Genomic DNA, 23295 nt, shown 5'->3' with positions numbered 1-23295 from the left:
AGATTACAACTTCCAGGCTGGGAAATACAGGGTAGAAAGCAAAGGTTTGGCCTACCTGCATCTCCACATTTTCTACCCACCCACAGCCTTGTGCAGCAGATCAAGTTGTCCTTGTAAATAACTTTTGCAAGCCCCTATCAGCACAGCAGATAAGGCTCAAGCTGCACAGACAGCAAAGCTGCTGTACGCAGCAATTTAATCCTACAACTGTAACCAGGGATGAAGGAAGCTGAGCTGGTGTTGCTTTGTGGAAAAGCAGAGAAGGAGCTGATGTACCAAACAGTTCTTTTCTTGATGTACATGCCAGTGTCTGGCTGTTTGGCTGTGTAACAGAGCTGATAAAGTTGTTTACAGGGCATCCCAGTGGCAGCCTTTGTATGTTTGGGTAAATAACGGGATCCAGCTGATGCTCCCAAGGATCACAAGCTGGAGTCTGGCCCCTTGCTGCAGCATCCCAGTGTAAAACTATGTTGAACTGCTCTGGCACTGGTTTTATTTTGGGCTGTTAATAACTGCAAACGCCCCATCTGTCTGGTTTGGTGCATTTCTGTTGCCATCTCGCTTGTTTGTCCACCTCTGAGAGCTGGATTCAATCAAAAAGGTGTCCAGCTTCTGCACCAGGATAGCCATGACAAATCAATTTATGGGAGGAGATTGCTGAGTGCAAGAAGCATCTGGGGATTGCTTTGAGTCTGGTCCTTATTTTTGACAGAAATGACTTATGGTGGAGTGTCATCCTGGGTATTTTTGCTTTTACTGTGCCACTTTTCAGGCTTCATTGCAAGACTGGTTAAGGGGTTTCATTTCTCTTTAAACTGTATTTCACTTTAACATGGCTGGAGGTTATATAAACATTTATAGGAATCATGAAACGTGATCTTTGGGGGTTAAAAGTGTGTTAAATCCTCCTAATGCTTGAACTGTTTAACACAAAAAAGGACTAATAAACGTGCTAAGTTTTTCACTTGGATTAGCTCCATTTCCTGTAGAAGGTGCTCTCCACCCATAAAGAAAACTTGATGGGAGAAGACTGAGAGCACTTTAAGCCAATATCTCACACTCCCACTTACCAATTCCTATTACTTTTCATCCTATTGAAGCAATTTTTAATCATATACAGAGAGGTTAAAACAACTCCTCTGAGCTAACCAGAGCAACACTGGGAGCATGTCCTTCTGACCTCTCCCCTTCTCCCTCTCCCTCAGATGAGACATAAACCACACAACACACAGCAAGCTGCCTGCAAGGCGCATAAAAACTATTTCTATTTGAGAAATCCTCGCTGTATTTCACCCTGGCTCCAAGTCTGAATGTTTCATCAGCTGGAAGTGCTTGACATTAATGTCTTCTGCTTGTTGTTTCAGGCACCAAAAGACAAACGTGTCTGCTGCAGCACGACCTGGGTTTAAGCTCGGGCAGCTTTTGGAGACGAAATCCACAATTGGTTTCTACTGAAAATTATGGCCTGATAACTGTGGTGTTTTTACAGCCCTTGGATATCACCAGGGTGGACCCTGAAGGTTTTGCTGGGGGAAGGGGTGGCTGGGAGCCCCTAAGGTGGGAGGTGATGAGTCTCCAGGTCCCTCCCTCTGCTTCAGAGCAGCCAGAGCAAGAACCCCCAGGACATAGCAGGAATTTCAGCAAAAAGCTGCAGAACTGCCCCTTCAGTGCAAGCTCTAGGGTGATTGGGGATGACTCTTCCTCTTGTCCTTTACTGCCACTTCCCAAAATGAAGGGAAGTCTGCCAGGCCCTACCAGGCAAAGGCTCCCAGCAGCAAAGGCAGGTTGTGGAGGACAGCTGGTTCTCTGCAGGCTGATGGAATGGGGCAAGGGCTGGGCTCAAACCCTGCCCTAAGCTGAAGCCTGAGATATTCCAGGTTACTGAGCCATTCCTGCAAAGTGTTTGGACACAACTGCCCCTTCCACCAGCGGGCTGGGAGAGCAGCTCAGGCTGCCCCAGGCTCACAGGCAAACCTGAGCCTGCCTGGGAAACTCCAGGCAGCTGCTTCCTATGACACAGGAAAGCTTTCCCAGCCCTGCCACAGCCTCCCCTTCCCAGCTGCCACAGGGCTGGGAGGGGACAGCCAGGCCTGCTGCTTGTCCCAGCCAGGAAAGCATCCGGACAGCCATCCCAAGCATCCGGAGAGCTATTGTCCTCTGGAAGCACTGCTGGGACCCAGGGATGGACTGCCTGGTCCCCACTCCCCTTCCACACTGAGGCTGTTATCCCACTTCCCAGCATGGACACACACTTCTCCCACCTCCCCCTCGGGATCTGCCAGCCCTGCATGGGACGTGGGCACCAGGCAAGGGCAAAACACAACAGCTATGCTCACAGAGTTAATAATACTCCTTGAAAATGTCCCAGCAATGACATTTTTGTTTTGGCTTTGGAATATTATCAATGAGTGGGAAGTACATAAATAACCTATTTTCTCTCTCTGCAAAATTTAATATCGGTGAATTTAACTCTTTGTTCCCAAGACTGATTTACTTTTAGAACAGTGAAAAAAAAACCAAAAAAAACCCCAAAAAAACCCCTACAAAAAGTGGTGAGCTGTTAAAATCTTGGTTTTGGGCAGTTCATACGGACATAGAAACCACCCAACAAAAACCCCTACAAAAAATGGTGAGCTGTTAAAATCTTGTTTTTGGGGAGTTAACTCAGACAGAGAAACCACCACAGCCCCCAGCTCCTTTGTGTCTGTCTGAGGCAGCTGCCTGACCTGGTTTCCCCCAATCCTGCCAACTGAAAACATCTTCATGTGTCACTTTGAGTCACAGAGCTGTGGCATCACGTCACCCTTTGGAGAGTAAGTGGCACAAGAACCAGCCCAGCAGCTGAAGAGAAGTGGGCACAGCTTTTGTTGGTCTCTTTCTAACAAGCCTTTTTTTGCTCCCTGAAAAACCCATCAGCCATCCACCAGCCCGCCCTGGTCAGGCTGACACCAGTTTTTGGAAGGATTGTGTGTGGAAGAGCCATAATCCCAAACACCCCAGACCCTCATGGTGGAAAACCTTGCAAACAGCTGGAGAAGCCAAAGCTTCTGGAGGAGAGGGAAACACATTTCAGTGCCCCGAGCTGCCTGGACCAAGCCTTTGGAGCCTCCCACCACATGCCCAGTGGCACCAGGGAATCCCCTGAGCTGAACTGGTGGGTTGCAAAGGCTCTGCTATTCCCACAGGACCTTCCCAGCAGTGCTGCTGCCCAGCTTTCCCCACTCACCACGCAGTAAGCCACCAGGGCTCCCTGTGCAAAGCCTGCCAGCACGTCGGTGGGGTGGTGCTTGTGGTCGGACACGCGGGACAGCCCGGTGTAAAACGCCATCATGATCAGGGTGAACTGCAGCAGGGGACGGAGCAGGCGGGCTCCCTTCCACGTGAATCTGGCCTGCAGATAGAACTGGGCAAAGAGAGGGAAACAAACAAACAAATTAAAAAAAAATGTTGCGTTAATTTGCCCAAATTTGCCCAAAATGCAGCAGTGAGTGCCCTGTGGGGGTGGCCCTGTGGCTCAAGTTGACAAAAAGGAAGGATGCTCCTTGCACCTGTGTGGCCTCTGGAGGGATTTTTAACCCCCTGGAGGGGATGAAGACAGAGGTGGATGGGCACAGCCCTTCCTCAGTGAGCCCGAAACGGGGGATTGGGACCCCCTGCACCCCTGCTCTGCTTCAGCCTCCACACAACACAGCATCCCAGTAAAGAAATTCCTCCCCAGCATTATTAAACACAACAAAACCAAGGTGCCAAACTGGGGTATTTAGGACTCATCCCATCTCTCAGAGGGAAAAGAAGAGTCAATGCAGCATGCTAAAACTTCAGAGCCATCCTGAGAGCTGCCAGACGTGGCCACAACCACCGACAATGTGCACAATGCCACCCTCCAACACTCCCACCATGTCTCCCACCCGACCCCGGGGTTTGCAGGGGAACAGAGAGCAGCTGCCTGGGAATGGGGGAATGGGGAATTCCCTCCCTGGGTGGGAATGACAAGCAAAGCCCCTGCTCAGTGCCACAGGAGGAGGTTGGGGCGATGTCAAGCAGACATTGCGGCCCTGCCGTGACTATCTCGGGCCCGTTTCCGCTCCGGCCGGTTCCTGTGGGAACGGGGAAGCTGGGCGGGAAGAGAGGGCAGGAAAACAGCAGCTCCTGCCCTGGATGAGTGCAGGGAGGAAGGTTGTGGGAAGGGAGGGACGCCGCAGCAGCCTCCAGGCTCGGGGAGCAGCGAGGCTCAAAGGGTGTGAAAGCGCCCGGCAAATGCTGCTGGGCTCCTGCAGCTCTGCCCTGCCTGCTCCTAAATGCAGCACTGGAGTCACACCCAGTGTCCTTCAAGGGGCTCTGCAAAGGGGTTTACTCCCCATTTATGATCCCTTTTACACACCCCAAGCAGTTTGCACCACCTTGGTATGAAAGGGGTTGAAGCTCTCACTGGGTTCCCTGAAACCACAGATAATGACAACATAAAAGCATAAAATGACCTATAAAAGCAGAATTAACTGGGAAGCTGATAAGGGGGAAGCTGAATTTTGGGCAATTTAGTGTGTTTGGCTGTTGCATAAACACTGTATCTACCCCTTTTTGGAAAGAACACACACTGGGCTCTTCAGAAGAAATGAAACATCATGTTGTCTGAATGGAGCAGATGCTCCAAATTATCCAGATTGTTAGCCAATTAACATGGAAGGGAGCAGCACCAGAACAGCTCAGCGCTGGCTAATGCACATGGTGATTCTGGGGAATATATCTGCAAACCAGCCCGAGCCTGGGAATGGAGCCACGGCCCCATGGAGCACATCCCACACCCCACATCATGGTCCCTTTCCACCCCAAACCACTCCATGATTCTGTTTTCCCGTTCAAGAGCCTCAATTCAGTCCAGGCTGTGGAGCAAAACTCAGGTTCCAGTGTCCTGCAGCAGAGCAAAAATAGCTCCAAGTATTATATATTATAAACCACCACTCTCAGTTCTACCAGAAAGACTTGAAACCTGACATCTTATTTTAATCTTCTGTCTTTGTCCCATCAAATCCCTTAAGGAAATTTGCTGCTGTATAGTCTGACATTTGCCACTTTTGCAGGATCTGGACATCTTCTCAAATGTTTCTATCCCACAAGCCTGGACTAAAAAAGTCATCTAGAGGTGAGGGTGCAAAGCAACAATTAAAAATTAGCAATAAAAAGCAAGCAACAAGTTTGAAGATACAATAAAGTAGGCACTTCTGGGGCTGAACTGTGACCCTCATGTGCAATCTTCAGCCCTGGAAAAGGAGTAAAAAGCAGTGTGGCACCACAGGGGGTGTGCTGGGTGTGCAGCACCCAAATCACACCCACACCTGCCTGTCTTGGAGGACTAAAACCCACAGGTTCAGTCCTGTGCCCCTCAGACACTGCAACACCAGTGTGAGGAGCTCAACTGAGTTCCTTTTGCTGCCACAATAAAGGCTATGGAAAAATTGCTCTTTATTCTCCATTCATAAGGACAAAAAAAGAGCTCAACAGCACTCGTTATATTCCACAGGCATTTTTGTAAACATGCAGTGTTACAAAAGCTGCTCTCAAACACCAGGATCCCCTAAATACTTTCAAGGTAAGACCTGGGGTGCTCCAAACTTTGCCTCACTATGAAAGAGAAATGCAGTTAATAAGACAAAGTCAAGAATTTAGGGGCAGAAAGGATCAGAACGTCCCTAATGCAGGAATTAGTGCTATTACCAAGAAATGGGAAGTTCCTGGAAATTTATCTGAAAATCTGCTTATGAAGGTGTTTTTGCTGTTTTGGTGGGGTGTTTTTTTTTTTTCATTTGGTTGGTTTTTTTTTTTCTCCTGGGAGCAAATCTGAAATGCTGCCTGCTACAGACTGACAGATTTGGATGGGAATGTGGAGCTGGAATGGAGCCCTTCCCAGGAGGGGGTGGAAGAGCAAGACCACAACCAGGGTTATTTCCACCACAGATCATCACAGGGCAGCAAAAACCAGGAGCACCAACAGGAGCAAGGGTGGGTGAAATGGGATCACACAGAGTGGGAGTTACTTGGAGTTCCCATCCGCTGTCTCCTGGCAGAGGCTGAGTGACCACAAGCAGATGGCTTGAGGGACGTCACGTCACTCTTCTGTGCCAGGGGACTTCCACAGTGCTGGTAGGGACAGCCCAGAGCCACACACAGCCTCTGAGCAAAGCCAGGAGGAGCTGGCAGGGGACACAGGCTCAGAGCATCACCTCCAGCCTCGCAGGGATTTCTGCTCTCCAGAAATCTGCAGAAATCTCCAGAAATCCCGTCCCCTCCACGCTGCCCCCACCACAGGGCTGGACTCCATCAACCCCTCAGCCACACCTGAGGTTTCCTTCTGGGGAACAGCTGGGTTTGTTCCTGGCTGGCTGACCCCAGGGGACCTCCTTCTCCATTCCTTCTCCAGCCCCATCTGCAAGCAGAGTGGTACCCAAAGTGCTACAGGGCCGAAACCTCTCCAGCCCAAACCCACCCCACTGTAATGGCTTTGTCCATCCCTGGCTGGACAAAGCCAGCTGGAGGCTGGGCAATGCAGAATTTGGTTTTTAGCACTAAGCTGGCCAGAAGTGAAGGACAGGAGATAGGCAAAGACCTCTCTGAATGTGTTGTTTGCCTCTTCCCTGCCTTTGCTGAGTGCACAGCACCCCACACCCCAACAGAAATATCTCCAGCAGCTCAGTTCACAGCTCAGCCTTGGCCTCTGATGTAATTCCATTTTATTCTCTTCCTTAGGTCACTACTAAACTCAACTCCAGGTCCACAACCACAGAGAGGTTCCTTTACAAGGGCACATCACTGCATCACTGCCCAGCTGTACCAGGGCACCTTCTCCACCTTTCAGCAAAGAGCTCTAAGGAGAAGCCTCACACTCCCCTGACACATAAACACAGCACCATCTCTCATTTTCCCTTTACAGCAGTGGAACTCACCACAACCCATTCTGAAGTCTTCTGCATCACCCACTGACACATAATAAATACACAAGGTCTGCTTGCATTTTATCCAGAATCAGCCAATGTTGCTGAGGGATATTAATTTAGCTTTTTTGATATTTAAATTTAGCTTTTCTGCACCCTTTGTGTGATTTCAGGCAGCTTCATGCTGCAAATAAATCAGCATTATGGTCTCACGTGCTCCAAGGGAGTGGAAAGCATCCATTGCTCCCTGCAAAGACTCCCCTACATCCACAGAAACCAAACAAAGAGGAGTGGGTCAGCTCCAGAGGGCTGCATGGAATAAGCTGCTCCATACCTCCTCTTTCCTCAGCCTGCTATAAATACGTATTGCAGCTCGCTCAGCCAAGGAGTAACAAAGCAAGGAAAATTAGGACAAAGAGGATTACCCAAGAGTTATTTCCCCTTTTAAATTTTTTATACAAAGGCCTGATGTTAATTGAGTATTCATGGTGACAAGAAGGCTGCGAGAAACTTAGCCCTGAAGTGTCAGCATTGAGAACGAGATCCCAGGGGATTTTACTGTGTTGCAAGTGCCTTTCCCTGGGACTTTTCCCTCAGAGCCCTCCAGGGCTTGGCATCTCTGAGTGTTTTCCTACTGGGATAGCACCGGGCCCTGCTGCTGTGCCAGGAAATGGGGAAGCTGTGGTCACTCAGCCACTGCTCCCCAAATTCCTGGAGAAATCCTGCAGGCAAAGCCCTGTGCGACGCGTGGGAATCCACGGATCTTTTAATAGACTGACTGGAAACTTCTGGCACCCGTCTCCACCAGGTGAAGCAAACTTGAAAACATTTGAGTTCAGAACGGGCTCCGAGAGTGAAGCCAGGGAACGCCAGGAAAGACGGGAAGTGACTTATCCTTGAAATATGGAGTATTGTTCAATCAGGAACACGCTCGGGACATGGTTGATCTGCCAGGCCCCTGCAGGACACACTCACCCCACGGGTACCCCAGCTCTGCAGCAGCTCCTGGCACACTCCTGGTATCCAAAATGTAGGCAGCAAGATGCTGCAGCACAGCCCTGCCTTCCCAGGAACAGGGGAGCACTGCTCTGTCCTGACTGGGATGGTTCCCTGTTTAAACCCAGCAAACACATCCTGCAGGCACTGGCACGGTGGATGGCACGTTTCTAAGCAGGCTTTCAAAACCCCAACTCATTCATTGAGGTGGGAAAGGCAGCAGGGTTTATCTTGCATCTAATAAAATCCCTCTGGCTTGCTATAATCTCTTTTTTCTTATAATTTTTTTTTTTTTTTGTATTATCAGCCTCTCCAATGTGTCAGATTTTCTGCCTCCCTTTTTCTATGAGATTTCTCTGGCAGTGACCAGGGAGCTGGAGTGATGGAGAGCAGTGCTGCTGCTAGACAAGCTGGAATCACAGAAACTTTTAGGTTGAAGAGAGCCTTCAGATTGTTGCCTCACCTCTCTTTTCTCAAATTGCCTTTTTCTCTCTTCAATTTATCACCAGACACTTGATGTAATTTTTCCTGACTTCTTAAGGCACAAGGCAACTGACAGCTGATCAGACAGAGTCTGCTACCAACCATATCACAGTTTTGGGACAAGGTGAAAATTAAAAATAGAGTAATTTTTAAGGGAATGCCCCCTGCATAGAGAGGGGTAAGTGGAGCAGCCTGTTGTCCTGGGTCAGGGGTGTGGGGCAAAGTCTGGTGAGTACTGACAGCTCAAGGGGGGACAGGGAAGGGCAGCAAAGAGAGACCAGAGGCATCTCTGTGCTCTGGAGCATCACACAGGAGCTAAACACCACTTCTAAAGCCTGTTGCAAAGTTAAGAAGAACATCAGGCAGCAGGCATTGGTGCAAAGCAGCAATGGAAAATGAGCCATGCAGGTTTTCTGTGCATCCTGTGGAAACTTGGAATGCACTCAGCACTTTTGGGGTCTCTGCCACCAGGCCCCCAAGCTCTGTATTCTCATTTGTTTCTCCAAAAGTGCTGGAATTTCAGAAAACACGTGAAAAAAGAGAGTTTGTCCAGCAAACTGCAGCGAATGGGTCAACCCCTGGTAGAGAAGCCATCACCATCCTAATAGGGACTGGCAGTCCTTGCTGTTCCCTGATACTGGGCTTGAAAATATCTCAGGGCTGACTTATCTGACTGCCCACAGACCTCCCCAGAAATAAATGACTGCCCGTGTGAGCGATGGCTTCCAAACTCAGCTCAGAACGGTTTATGATGGGCTGAGCCTCCTGTGAAGCATCACCAAGGCAGCTCTTCATTGTAATATGGCTGGGAGGAAACGGCCAAAACGTTTGCTGGAGAAATCCAGACGTTTTCCAAGAACAAAATAAGAGGGAAAACAAAGAAAGAATTTAATACGCCGCCCACAACTGCCTGGAAGGCTCAGTGATTCAGTGACAGGAGCTGCTCACAGGGAAGGGGATCCAAGGCTGAGAAGGCAGGAGGGAGAAGTGCTCACTTATCTTTCCAGAGGGTAAGGGATGGGGGGAGCACTGCTGATAGATAAAAGCTCATGTTTCATGTTTTTATCAGCACAGTGCTGTTCCTCTTCTTGCAAGTCCGAGATTACCATGGATGGGGGAGGAGCACAAATCTTAAAAGCAACACAAAACTTGATTTTTTTAAATGAAGTAACTTACAAAAAAGGAAAACCAGACACAGATCTCCCTGAGCACCCCCAAGAAGGGCGTGTGAGTGTGTGGCCAGCCCCTGTGGGCAGCACTGCCTCCTGCACTCCCAGCAGGAAGCACCTTGGCAGCCACCCCGGCCCCAGCCCAGGCGCAGGAAGGGCAGAGCCATTTCTCACTGACAAAGGAAAACAAGTCCCAGCCCTCCCCTCCAGAACCAGGCTGCTCCACCTGCTCTGCTGGCACATTTCGGAATCAGGCATCACCTCTGACATGGCCATGGCAGCACATCCTGCCCCTCCATCCATGAAACATTCCGGCTCGCCCCAAACTCTCCTCAGCGTGCAAACAGAATTGCACAGGCCGTCCACAAATTTATCAGGATTTGGATTTAACTGCCACCTTGGCCACATCCCAAAGCTGCACACACAGCTCAGCTATCACACCAGGGGTCTCTATCCTAAGTAACACCGCAGCAGCTGAGGGTGGATCGTCCCACCAACAGCTCAGACCCTTCTTTTTCAACCAGCTTTCCATGTCCAAGGCTCATGCTGCCACTACTGGGATGGAATGTGGGATGGGGGACAGGGGATCCATCAGCTCAGTGAGGTCACTTACCACCAAGTACAGCATGGTGTACAGGGAGAAGGACGCGTGCCCGGAGAAGAAGGATTTCCTGCAAAACAAAGCAGGTGCTCAGAACCAACCAGCACAACCCTCAATATCATAATTCTCCCTAAAATATGGTGACTTGCCTGGTGCCAGACCAGAGGGACTCACAACCCCCAGTTCTTTGGTTATAAAACCCCTGTTATCCGCCCTGCTTGCTGGTGAGGCAGAAAGCAAACGGATGGACAGGATGCTTGCATTGTTTGTCCCTTCCTGGCCTACTCATGGGGCAGGAGTTATTTCCAGGATAACCCAATAACTCATCATCTCGCCTCAAATAACCGGGAAACCCGAAAGGAATTACAGGAGAGCAACTTCTCCAGAAGCTTGACTGCAGAATGAGGAATGTGCCCCTGGAAAAGTCAAAATTGGGCATCTGATGGATGTGGTAGAGCTCCAAGGGGAGGCACTGGCAGCCCTGCCTGTGTGGTGGAGCCTTTCCTGAGGAGAAGCTCTGCTGTGACACACGGGACAGCTCGGGCTGCTCACCATGAGCTCAGCTCTGCGGGTGAATTCCCACAGAGAGCAGCAGCTCAGGGAAACAATAGTGCAGGAGTAAAGAGAAAGGAAAAGAAATATCATGCAGCTGAGTGCTACACTTCCCAAGGGAAACTGCTGCCCTCTGGAAAACGGATTTATGGCCTTTGCAGAAAAAGCAGCGTTTCATGGAATCCTAGAATGATTTGTGCTGCAAGGGGCATCAAAGACCAGCTTGTTCCACCCCCCTGTTATGGGTAGGGACAGCTTTCACTAGACCAGCTTGTTTAGATCCCCATCTAAGACAGCATTCTAGGGATGGGGCATCCATCCACAGCTTCTCTGGGCAATCCATCCAGTGCCTCACCACCCTCACAGGGAAGAATTTCATCCCAGTATCCAAACGAACCCCACACTCAGTTTCAGATCTGAATCCTCTACTGCAGACAGAGAAACCCGAGACACACTCAGCAGCAGCATCCCTTGGCTCTGGTGCCAGGGGCTCTCACCTGGCTTCCTGCACCCTGCTGTCACTTCCCCTGCAGGTGTAGTTCTGGATGTAAACTCCCTTGGCGCAGTTGATGGTGGAGAAATCCAAGTCGCAAACCGCCAGGAAATGCGGCCGCAAGCGCCCGACGGACACTTTGGCAATGTCTGTGAAGGACTGGCTGATGGCACAGCCAAAAACAAAGCAGCCCACTTGCTTGTAGAGAGCTGCCACGTAGGGGTTCTGGATGAAGGAGCGGGATTTCTCCTTCAGGTAGTGGATGCGGTAGAGCTCTCCCGTTATAATCTGTGAGGCAAGCACAGCAGAGAGGTCAGAGAGCAGGAAAACGCTGGGCAAATGTCAGCTCTTTAACTTCCTTTCTGCCTCTGTCGAGGCTGGGATTGAAGCTCTGGAGATGGTATTTTGTATTCAGGCTCAAATGTGTATTATTTCCTATCTATACTACAGTCTTACAAGCTGTGAGTTCTACAGCATTCTACTAACAAGCTACAAAATGGGTAAATATCTTTCTCTACGAGGTCTTTTGGGCTAAACTATCCAATTAAAAATGACACCTAGATTATTTTTACTTTTAACCCAAAGACCAATCACTCATGTCCCACAATGTTGACTTTTCTGTCCAATTACAAAACAACACCCAAACCCTTGAAGAAGAATATGAATAAGAAGGTGAAGAAGAAGGACCAGCCACCACCCTAAAACCTCCCTCTTGACCCATATATATTGCTATATTCTGAAACCTTAAACTCTTAAGTTTTCCACCCTGTGGTATTACATGCTCCTATTCAAACCACACACTCGTAATCCCAATTCTATCATTCCATTTTAGAAGCCTTCTCCATGGCCTCAGGTCAAACACAGTATTCTCTTGTGAGTCTGTGCCTTTCAGCACAGAACATTTAAAATTCTCAGCATCCAGGGGTCCAACAGGCAGAAGCAGGGATGGGTGTGAATGCAGGCCTGAGACAGCTCTGGGATCTCAAACCAGGAATCTGTTTCTGGAGTGAGGAAGGAGAAGCCATGGCCCACTGTCTCTCCATCCTCCCCCTTGTCCCTCCCAGTGCTCGGCATGTTGTTTATGGAAAAATCCAATAAACAAAACAAAAGAGTAAATTTTGGGTTAGCACATTGGCATATCTTTACAGAAGTGAAGTAACACCCCACCATAGTGAGAAAAGAAAATTGACATAAACCAGATAAAGAATTAGTGTGTGTTGGGAAGGAGAGGCCAGACCCACTACCCTCTTATCAAACTGATTTTGGAGGAAAATAAACCTATCCTGCTTATCTTCCTCTCTTGAAATCATTAACACAACAAGGAAAGAAACAGAAAGCCCCAAATTTTCAGATTCTGGCCCAAAACTTGTTGCCAGCAGACATAATTCAGATCCCTCACAGCTTCCAAGAAGTCCAGCTATTCTGGGGCATTTCAAGGGGTCTCACCATCAAATGGCAGCAGATTATGTTTTTCTTGTGTCAGGGGTGCTGAGGTTTGACAATACTGCCATAAATCACTGTCAGGGAGCAGAGGATCCAACTTCTGACACTCATGACTCTTAAGAGGCAGGTTAATGAAAATCAGGCTGTGAAATGAAGTCCAAATGTCTCACCTCTCCCAAAGAGCCAAAGATTTAAATTGTTCTCCGTCATGCTACACACCTAAATTTTAAGCTCCAGATTTACAGCTTTAGGATTTCATTAATTACTCTAAGTGTTTTTATACCTGAGCAATAAATCGAGGCAGAGGGGTTTTGGTTTTTTTTTTGGTTTTTTTTTTTGGATGCCCCCTTGTCCCTGCCTCTCTGTAGTCACGGGGACTGTGATATATAAAATTAACTGTCAAGAAAAATGCCTTCATGTTAATTCCTTTCTGGAGCAGCCAGCAATATTCCTCCCAGCGTGGCAGCCTGCCAGCCATAAGCAGGAGGCTCCCCTGCCTACCTTTTTTAAAAGCTTGGCACAACCTTTGGAAACTAATAAACTGGAAAAGTATGGCAATTAGACTAAGAAGAGTTGAAGCTGTATCATTGTTTGAACTCACTTGTACCAGGGTTTGAAAAAACAAAGGTTGACCTAAGGCAGCTGAAATTGCAGCTAAGCAAGCTTTATCAAAGAGAGATACAACTGTAATAACAGAAAATAAATGCCAAGCTAGAGCAGGCTCTGCTACCATGCACAGAAATTCTTTTGAGTGGCTGCACCATCATTTGGGGTTTACCCGTCACAGCTGAGATTTCCTCTTGGAAATCTGGTAGCAACCAAGGCTTGTTTAGGGAGCTGCATCATTTTAATCCTCACAGTCTCCAAAGACCATGGTTTATCTCCATTTTGAACCACTTTCCAGCACAAGCTGCCAGCCAGGAAATCGACTGGCGTGAGGCCTGCAGAGGGAGGTTGTCCTGGATGGACACCAAGGCTCCTGCACGAGGGCAGGTCCACTCCCAAAAGCCTAAATTCACAAGAAGGGGAGCTCTGGGGCTCAAAACTCATGGCTTTCACAGAGGGAAGACCAGACAAATTCAGGATGATATCTGATACTGGGAGATGTGCCATTGCTGCAAACTCACAAAGAGATCCACTCAAACCTGAGGCTCTTGGCCTGGGGAAAGGCATGTGACCATTTTAAACAGGGACCAACTAAAGTCTGGGGATTAGTATTTTTCTCTCACTGTTGGTGGTCTGGGTAATTGCACACATTTACCAGATTGTAAACTGGAGCCTTCATTCCCTCACTGAAATGCTGCTGGGTACCCAGGAACCCTCCCCACTTAGTGAAAGCCATGGATCAACTTAATGAGAAGCTAAAACTTGGGTAAACTTGGTTTCTTGGCAGTGCTGTCCCAGATAAAGCAGGATGGTGAAAAACTAATGCAGCACAGATGTGCACAGACTGGAAGGACATCCTGAAAAGAAAACAAGTTTTAAAGATAGCAAGCTCTTCTCATGCCTTACACTCCTGGCGAGCCAACCACATGGGCCATGTGCCATTCCCAGGTGATGGGCACAATTCCCTGGCAGACATATATAAAAAAGTCACTAGAGAGAAGCCAACATCAAACTTTTCCATCTGTGAATGCTTTTTGCAGACTTTCAGTTGTCAAGTCCATTTTATTGTTATTATAAGGTATCACCAGCAATCCAATTAGCCTGTAATTACTTTTAGAGCTTTTCTAGCCACTTGCTTTTGATGTAACATTCTCTGTGCTAATCACATTGCAGCGTATCACCTTCAACTATAAATCAGCCAGCTAATCCAGGTGTGTCATTTAAATCACCTAGCAAATAAATTTAACTAGGAATTTTTCATAGCCCTTAGAGACCTATCAGGTGTGGGGACATGGTACCACAGCAGTGGTACCCCTACAAAGCTCAGGAGTGTCACCTTCTCCTTCCCACCATCCAATCCAAGGGACCACCAACAAGACACCAACCACCTTCTAGCTTGAAGAGCAGTCAGGAGAGAGGTGAGAGTGCACAGCCCAGGGGCACGAGCCTCCCCAGTGTCATCTGCATGAAAATTTGCCTGAAGTCAGTAAATACACAGATATTAAAACCAAATGCATGTCCTCTCCCATCCTGAAGGAAGCAAAGGGCTCGCCTCTGCCGTTTACTTAACCAACTCTCTGGGTGTCCTCAAGCCACTTAAAACATGACCTGGACCTTTTTTACCCCAGGCTAGACTGCCTGTGACGCCACGTGAAGCGAGGGTGTGAAATTTTGGCTGCTCCATCCCAAAATTCAGCTCCCTGGAAGTGCTCACAACCACTGCCCTGCCTTCCCAAGGCAAACTATGTGAGCGAAAGGAGCGCGCTCAGTGCTCTGTGGATTTGGAAGGAATTCCTATTATGCTACAGTAATTCTGGTATCTGGGTTACATCTGAAAGGAGGTCAGGCTGACTTGAATTTTCCATGCAGGCTGCCATAGCAAAGAAATCTGTTGCTTCAGTTCCTCGTTAGCCATTTGTGTCACTCAACAGCAAATACTGAGCTTTTGAATTTACCTTATTAAGTTACATTTGTTGTGGGCACAGTGAAACCAGGGCAGAAAACATCCAATTCTTTGGGGATTTTCATTCTCTTTTAATTGACCTGCTATTTCGTGGTAAAGAGTTGATGGATCACACAGGCAGCTGATTATGTTTCCAGTTTCTGTTCCAACTCCTGTATTTGCCACTGCCTCATTAGGAATCAGAAGCACACTCTGCATGGAGCTGGCGTGCCGATGGCTCCGGCAGTAATGAGAAAATGAGAGGCTTTTTCATTTCATTTTTATGGCTTTTCCACACTCAGGGGTCATTCACCTGCAGGGTGAAGTTCTGCTGTGTTTATAGAATTGGGGACCTGGCACCTTTTGGGCTTGTTTTGGGGAAGGAGGGGGCAGAGGGACAGGGCAATTTTGGAGACTTGCTTTGCTGAGTCTGTGTATGCAGGGAATGATGGAGAGATGAGGAAATGATGGAGATCTTCACATCACACAAGGCTGAGGATGAGGTATTACCAAAGCAGGCACTGTGCCACACTAAAATATCTATTGCCCGTGACATTCCATGAAAGCAAAAGTGAAAGGAGAACAAGTGCTCCTGACCTCTCCACCTCCATCCCTCCCAGCTGAAGGAGCAGGAGGAAGGTGGCACTTCTGGCAAACCACCTGAGCTGTTCTGGCAGCAGGTGAGAAGGAAAATGTAGGTACTTTTCATAGGGGAATTTCATCTTAGCTGAAAGTGTTTAAGCAACAACCTGGAGACAGCTCTTGTCTTCTGCCCCAGACCAGGCACACATCAGGAGGCTCAACTTCTTTTTGGGCTGAGTTCAGCTTTTTGCATGACAAATAAAGCTTTTGCCATGCAATCACTTCCTCACACAGCTCTAGAAAAACTGGCAGAAGGAAAATGAAGAGGCATTGGGAAGGTGAGACATTAACTACATTTTAAAGGGAGGACTCTGGGAATATGTTCCCTAAGGAAGGTTTTAATTGTCTTTTAAAAACAGCTGTAATATGCAATCTCTTAAAAACCTAATACTAACCTGTTAAATTTTCCAGGCACTAGTTAGCTGGAAAGATGTATCCTTTCTTTGTTTTTTAAACCTTATAAAATAGGCAAATACCAGGAGTTATTTGAATAGGGACAAACCATGCCAAGTCTTTACTGACACTCAAGTGTTTTTGCCTCTTTAAACTCCTACTGGAGGGTGGAAAAGTCCTTGTGAAGCTCAATGACTTGCCCAAACAGCTTTGGGCCTGTTTACAGGCTTCAAGAGTAATCTCATTCCTCTCATTACAAGCTTTCATTTGAAAATGTTTGCAACTCCGAAAGTCAAACAATCACAGTGGCAGAGGAGATGTGCACCGGGGTAGATACTGTGGCATTAGCAGGACAAAGAGGTGCCAGAAAACCCCTCACAGGACAGAGGAGGAGGTTCTGGAGGTGGGACTTACCGCCAGGATGGCGATGAGGATGCCTGCAGCACACAGCACCGCGTCGTTGATGGTCTCCACGTTCTTCTGCGGGTACCTGATGCTGTCGTCGTCGCAGTAGAAGCCCCTCTGGTAGGGTTGGATTGTGCTTGTCTCGATGATGAGGAAGGGCAACCCGGCTACAAAGAAGGGGAGACAACAACCAAACCCATCAGCAATACAGGCAGGAACAAGCAGCTCACAAAAAACCCCAAGATTCAACCACATGCAAACCACGCATCACCATTCCTGGTGCTTTTCTTTCCGTATCTCTGTCTTTCCAAAGGGAATAGCATTGGGATTTGTTTTTCCAAGCTGGTCTTGCAGGGTAAAAGCATCTCCTCTGTTATGGTTATCAGATGTCTGCGCAGCCTGGTTCCAGTTAAGCCCTGCGCGCTGCAAATATTAACTTACAGGAACAGACCCCTGGAGCAATGCCTCTGCAAAAGGCCATGAAAACCAATCTGGCACTTCTCTCCAGGGAGGGCCCGATGCTCCTCTGAGCGCGCCGGGCAGAGCAGCCCGGAGCTGTGCAAACAAACACGGCAGGATCGAGTATCCGCAGGGCTTCTCTCCTACCTGGCCAGCTACCCTCCATCCCCATCACTTCCCTGCCTTTGAAGCCTTCCTTGGCTCACCCCTCTTTGTATTTACAGGGTGTATTGACAGTTTTCTGTCAGTGCTTGTACCTACTAATGACCAACCATGTGCTTTGGGCAGCTTTGTACACCCATCCATGCAAGGACCAGAGCATCCACAAACGCTGATGAACTCCCATCAGAGCCTTTCAACCACAATAAAGCCACGTGAAATCTGAGTTTTAAATACTATCTGGGAACCCTCTGAGCAGGATTCCTGTGTCTTACAGCTTGGCTGGATCTTTGCATCACTCATGGAGCAGATCTGCTCAAGAACATGGGTCAGGACACACAGTATGGGGGGCACACCTGGGAATTGTGGCACGTCCATAACTCCATTTTTAATTTTTTTTTTCAGACAAATACAGCATTGCCTCAAACCCTAAAGGGTGTTTCCCAACCACAATGTCACCTTGGGGAGGGCACCCTCCTTCCCTTTGCCTCAGTTTCCCCATCCATTCTTGCTATTAAGCCCATCATCGAGAGGAGCACTACATCCCCACAAAACCAAGCCCCAGATTCCCTGAAACCCATGTTCAGAGTAAATCACAAGCCACAAGGTACAGGAAACCCTCCTCCCACTTGCAGAGCGAAACCCAGGTAAGGGAAAAAACAAATGCACAGTGGTTCCAGCTGTCCTTGGGCCAAGACAACAGGTCTCACACCCAGGTCCTACAGAAGGCATTAGGGAATACTTGTCGACCACTAACTTGCTTAAGTATCTGTGGGTTTGTTTACACAGCTAGCAGTCAAAGACATCAGAGGGTTTTTCCTTCTAAAATGAATAAAAATAATAAATAAAAAATGAAGCGCTGTTGGGTCTGACCCAAAGTTGTCCGCAGTACATTTGTAGCGAACACCATCTGCTAGATGCGATTAGCAAGGGCACCATGCATGTTGTTCAGAAGTGCCACCAAAATAATGTTCCCCATGTTCTCCACATGAACCACTCTCTGGATTTCACTTTGCACAATCCACTTTGGCTGCTTTTCCTGTATGTTAATGGGTTTGCCTAAGCCAGGATTACTGCAGGGTCTTGTTAGTCTTAAGAAAAAACTCCATCGCCTGTGAACAGGGACAACACATACTGAAGTGAAATTTTCAGGTACTCAATAGTGGTCTAGGCCACTGCTCAGGGCCCCTTTCAGATCCTCTGAAAAACTCTGGAAATGGGTTAGTTGCAAGTTCTGGGCCCTGAGTTGCTTGGCAAGGTGGGACAGTTTCCACCACATGTGTGAACCAGCGAGGAACAGCTCCAGAACTGCCCGCCCGGCCCAGATTTGGTAAATAAAACCGGACATCTCGTGTGAATCCAGCTGATCTTCATTCCATGATTTAACCATTTTGATGCCCAGCCAGCCTGGCCCCAGAAGCCTGCCTGTGATGCCAACAATCCCGTTTTAATGGGCCACTTAAAGAATCCTTAGGTTTGTGTCGGAATCTGAGGTATTGATGATTCCAAGATTGTAGAAAGTTTCTGTCTGTCAGCCCCGCTGCCAAAGCAGAAGCCATAATTCATCTGTGCTGGTTTCAAGGTTGTTTATTCTGTTTATCTCTAACATGTTCTGCTGCCCTGCCGCAGCTCTGTCCTGCAGGGCAGCGTGTGGGGCTCTGCCCTCAGTGGGATGTTACAAACATTAAATACCACAAACTACCTGTGCTGGATTTACAATAACATGCCAATATCTGTCACCTACGTTGGACAGTGTGTCCCCAGCCTAAACCAACAGAAAAATGCCAACACCACAGTGAAACATGGAGGGCATGAAGAAGGAGGAAAAGGACAAGACACACCCAATTTCCTCCATCTTGTCCCCTTTGAACCCCTAATCTAGAATCCTAAAATTTTACTTTCGCACCCGTGCCACACTTAATTATTACTCATATCAAACACTCAGAGCTGGTAATTCATCCTGTTGCGATTGAAAACTCTTTTCCATGGACAGAGATCACAGCCAGTGTCTCTGGGGGCTCTGTCCAGGGGGGTTCCTGACCCCTGCCAGGGTCCCAGACCTGCCAGGGCAGCCAGAGGGAAGCTCTGGATTCCCACAGGTTTGCTGATGAGGAATGGCAGGGGAGAAGCGCTCAGGTCGCTGGGTGTGATCTGTTTCTGCGCGCGCGCGGAGTGGCAGCACGGGGTTGAACTCGGGGAGCAGACACACCACGGTTACGTGGCTCATTGTTACTCCTCCAGTTCCTCTTGCTAATGGCTTTCACATGACAGGTCTGTAAAACACATGTTCCCACAGACAATAAAATACATCTGAAAGCTAAAACTGGCCTTAAAAAAAAAAAAAATTAAAAAAAAAAAACATTAAAAATAAAAAAAAAGAGACAATAGTGTTCCTATATATTCTGTGAACACAGGAATAATAAAGATTTGTTTCTCCTTCATTCATTGAGCAGCATGGGTTAGTATTTCCGTGTTTCAATTATATGTACACTTGCCACTGCTATAGTAAGAGCATAAGTGACCTATATGGGACACATTTTCATAAAGCACATAGGCATAGTTTGGAAAATCCAATGGGTTTGTTTTCTCTCCTACAAACTTGTGGTTTAGTGGGATATTGCCAATCAAGTCTTGATATTTTTCCAGCAAAACACTAACCTCAGATTCCCCTTTTTTCTTTTTCCCTTCCCCTCCCCGTTTTTTTACATGAGAAACATAAACACACTCCCTATAACTGAGTGAATATTACTTAGAAGACATAACATGCCTTTGATTTTGAGGGTTGGATGAGAGGCTGCTTTTTCACCCAAGGAATGGAAGACCCCAGCCCACAGCAAATAATAAATTATGCTCAAGATGGCTCTTCTTCCATGAGGTTATTTCTTGGAGGATGGGCTGTCTGAGGGACTAGGTCACCACCCACAATTTTTTTTGTCAAGGGGGCTCCAGCACAGAGTAGTGGTGCCAGAAGGCTGGCAGAGCATGAGCCTTGCAGAAAAAACACTACAGAGGGAAGTCTGGAAGAAGACAGAAAATTAAACACAGGGAGAGATGCCTTTGGGATCCCTCAAACAAAACACCACAGAGACATTATTCACACTAGGAGATCTGCTCGAGGCAAAAGGATCCAGAAGTGGGGCTTACAGCCCACACACCTTGGAAATGGAAGGCAAGAAGAGTAGGGCTGTACTGTGAGGATGGAACTTCTGCCCTCATCACCTCTCCTGTCCCAGTTTGCCTCTCTGAGTCACCATTTTAACAGGGAATTCAGAGTGCACATCCCTGGCTGCAGATCTACGGATTCAACAGCTGAACCCCATAAAGGTGCCAAGTCTTCAACCTCCACCACTTCCTATCCCTACACATGGTACCAAACTATTGAGGATACAGAGGTTCACTGCAGGAAACAGTGACCTGCACTGAAGTGAATGAGAGATGTACAGGGCAGGAAAAAAAATTACAATGATTTTGGGGATGTACACTTTTCTCCAAAAATGGTACTATCTGGTCATTCTGTCAGTGGGTACAACTCACCTACATGGGCAGACCAACTGCAAAATCTTTAGGAATGCTGCAGAAGGGTCTCACATCCTACTTAATACTGGTATTTCCATGCTGAGAAATGACAGAGAAGCCTGTAGACCATGTCCTTAAGCATGGACACAACACTGGCACACTCAAAGGGAGCTGTGCAACAAGAGCAGGGCTGCTATCCCCATCTCATGGGACACTAAAGCATAAAACAAAGGGATTTGATCCTTCCAATGAAATTAAGGTAAATGATGCTGAAATTACCTTCTGACCTGTAACATCCTTCCCAAGGTGAAGGAAAGTTTCTTTTCCTTGTACAACGGGGATTTTTTGCTTTAATAACAGAGCAAGGAAATCCCAACCACAAGCTTTTATCCAGCTCTGCTGTAAGAGATCAAACATGGCTCCAAACCATAACAGAATTCTCTCAGGGACTGATCTTGCCCCATCCAAACAGGCTCAGCCCTGCTCCGAGTGGCATGGAGCAGGTGTGGACACTAAGGAATTGTGTGAGGCACTGCGGGATGCTGTGGGGCTGGACATTGAAAAATGATGTTGCTTTTGTTGGGAGGAAGTCCAAGTGACTTGGTGACCTCTAACTGCTGGTGTCCTGTGCTAAGGTATTTCAGAGCAGGGTTTAAACTTATTTGTCTTTCCATTTAATAAAGCCAATCGAGTTTGGAAGTCTAGCACCAAGGAAAAAATATTCCTTTCTTTGGTCAGCACCTTTATGAAGAGGCAGTTAATAAGCAATAATCCTGGGAAGGCTCCTTGGCAGCTTGAAAGCTAAAACCCCAGCACCAAGCCTAAACAAACCCCCCGTGCACTCTCTGACCAGCTTGAAATGTGCATAAAAATCAAAAGCAGGAGAAAAAGGGGCTCTGTGTTGGGTACAGCACTTTGAGTCTCAGAATCTTTGAGAAGTTAACACTTGTGCAGATTTAATAGGGGAAAAAAAAAATTAAAAAGGGGATAAGCTTTCATTGGCCACTCATCAAAAAGTGGAAGGAGCATAAGGCAAGAGGCATTTGTGCAGTGACCCACCCAGGCCATTCTCATCTTTCCAGCCCAGCCTTCACCTTTGCACCAAATTAATCACCATCACCACCTTTTCCTTTTTAAACGTCTGGTTTTGATGGACTTTAGGCTTTTTTTTCCCCATTAAATCTCTGTTTTGTAACCCTGCAGGTCAGTGGGATGTTGCTGGCTATCTCAACAAAGCAACAGTAATTTCTAACAAGTATTCCATGATGCTTTTGCCTGCCACTATCCAGGCCCTGGGTGTTCTTAGGGTTTCACTAGATTAGACATCTACCTAAATAAGTGAAAAAGACCATTAATTAATTTGGCAGGGCTGAGTGGGGTATCTAATTCCTTACTGTAAATATTTGGGTACCTACAAGAGACAGGCTCTCTATTTGAAGTACTTAGTGGCTGATCTTGGGTACATATAAACTTTATTTAGTTTACAATATTTGTACATATTTAAAAATGTATATAAACTAGATTAGCCTACGGTAGGCTTTTATTGGGGCTTTAAAAGTTTGCTTCCCAAAACTTTCAGAGAACTGCAGCACTGCAAGGCCAGCCTTGGCAACTGCTGCAAGAGCAAGCAACTCTTGAGGCCAACTTACACTGTACATGTATAAATATAGATATAAATACATAAATAAAAGTTAATAACCCAACAAATAGAAGTATTTCCACATTTCTGTCGTATCAGGCATGTGCTGTCAATCAAAACAGAAGTCAGCTCTGCACCAGCACTGGGTGTATCTGAAGGAATGGGAGGAGTGTGGTCAGCTAAGAAAATAATCTCAAGGGACCATATCTGCAGCCCAGGATCAGCCAAAATAAAGATCCTACTGCAGACTGGATCAAGCTATTAAATTCAGATTTTCAAAGATCTTGAAAGCATCAGTGATGTGCCTCCATCCCAATGTTTTTTGACTGAATCTGGATATTTGAGGACCACATATTCACTAGGACAAGGAGACAACTGGGGTAACCATCAGCTCTGCTATTTTGCTACCTGCACAGTCTTAAATGTTCTTCACCTTGAATCCAGCAGTCCAGAAGACTGATCTGTGCATCTACCTGTATTATGGAAACACATCTAATATTGTTGTTTGCAAAACAGATTCCCATTCAGCTCGATTACAGTTCCACTACTCTCAGCTGACACATGAGGAGAGAAAATTCTCCACACAAACAAACCCTAGACTTTATGGTAAAACACGTACCTGCTTTAGAGTACTAAAGAACCTATAAACAAGGATCAGTATATATTGCACTTCTGTGATTTGACCTGTTTAGAAAAGTTCTTGGGCACAAAGGGTTGGTTTCCACCAAAAAAAAATTAGTTAATTTTTTATTTGCTGTAGGTTTGTTCATGTAACTCCCATGAACATTTGTCCCTTCTGTATTAATTTGTCTAGGATCCTTCCTATGAAAAGAGTGACATTTTTGTTTTCCATTTTACTATTTTTACTTTT

At 47.2% G+C, this 23295-nt stretch overlaps 1 protein-coding gene across 1 annotated transcript in view; it reads right to left on the bottom strand.

The window, feature by feature from the left end:
* The window catches only part of PLPP3 (phospholipid phosphatase 3), a 42690-nt gene that overhangs the window by 1286 nt on the left and 18109 nt on the right, over positions 1–23295 (bottom strand). Inside the window, exons 2-5 of the mRNA XM_030278706.4 lie at positions 16661–16818; positions 11225–11508; positions 10188–10245; positions 3227–3403 (exon numbers count right to left, since the gene is read on the bottom strand). Of these exons, the coding sequence (XP_030134566.1) occupies positions 3227–3403; positions 10188–10245; positions 11225–11508; positions 16661–16818 (677 nt within the window). The remainder of the gene's footprint in view (positions 1–3226; positions 3404–10187; positions 10246–11224; positions 11509–16660; positions 16819–23295) is intronic.

The sequence above is a fragment of the Taeniopygia guttata genome, chromosome 8 (genome assembly GCF_048771995.1).
Source record: "Taeniopygia guttata chromosome 8, bTaeGut7.mat, whole genome shotgun sequence".
Lineage (NCBI taxonomy): Eukaryota > Metazoa > Chordata > Aves > Passeriformes > Estrildidae > Taeniopygia > Taeniopygia guttata.
Note: the sequence above shows the minus strand (reverse complement) of the source record. Positions and strands in the feature narration are given on the sequence as shown.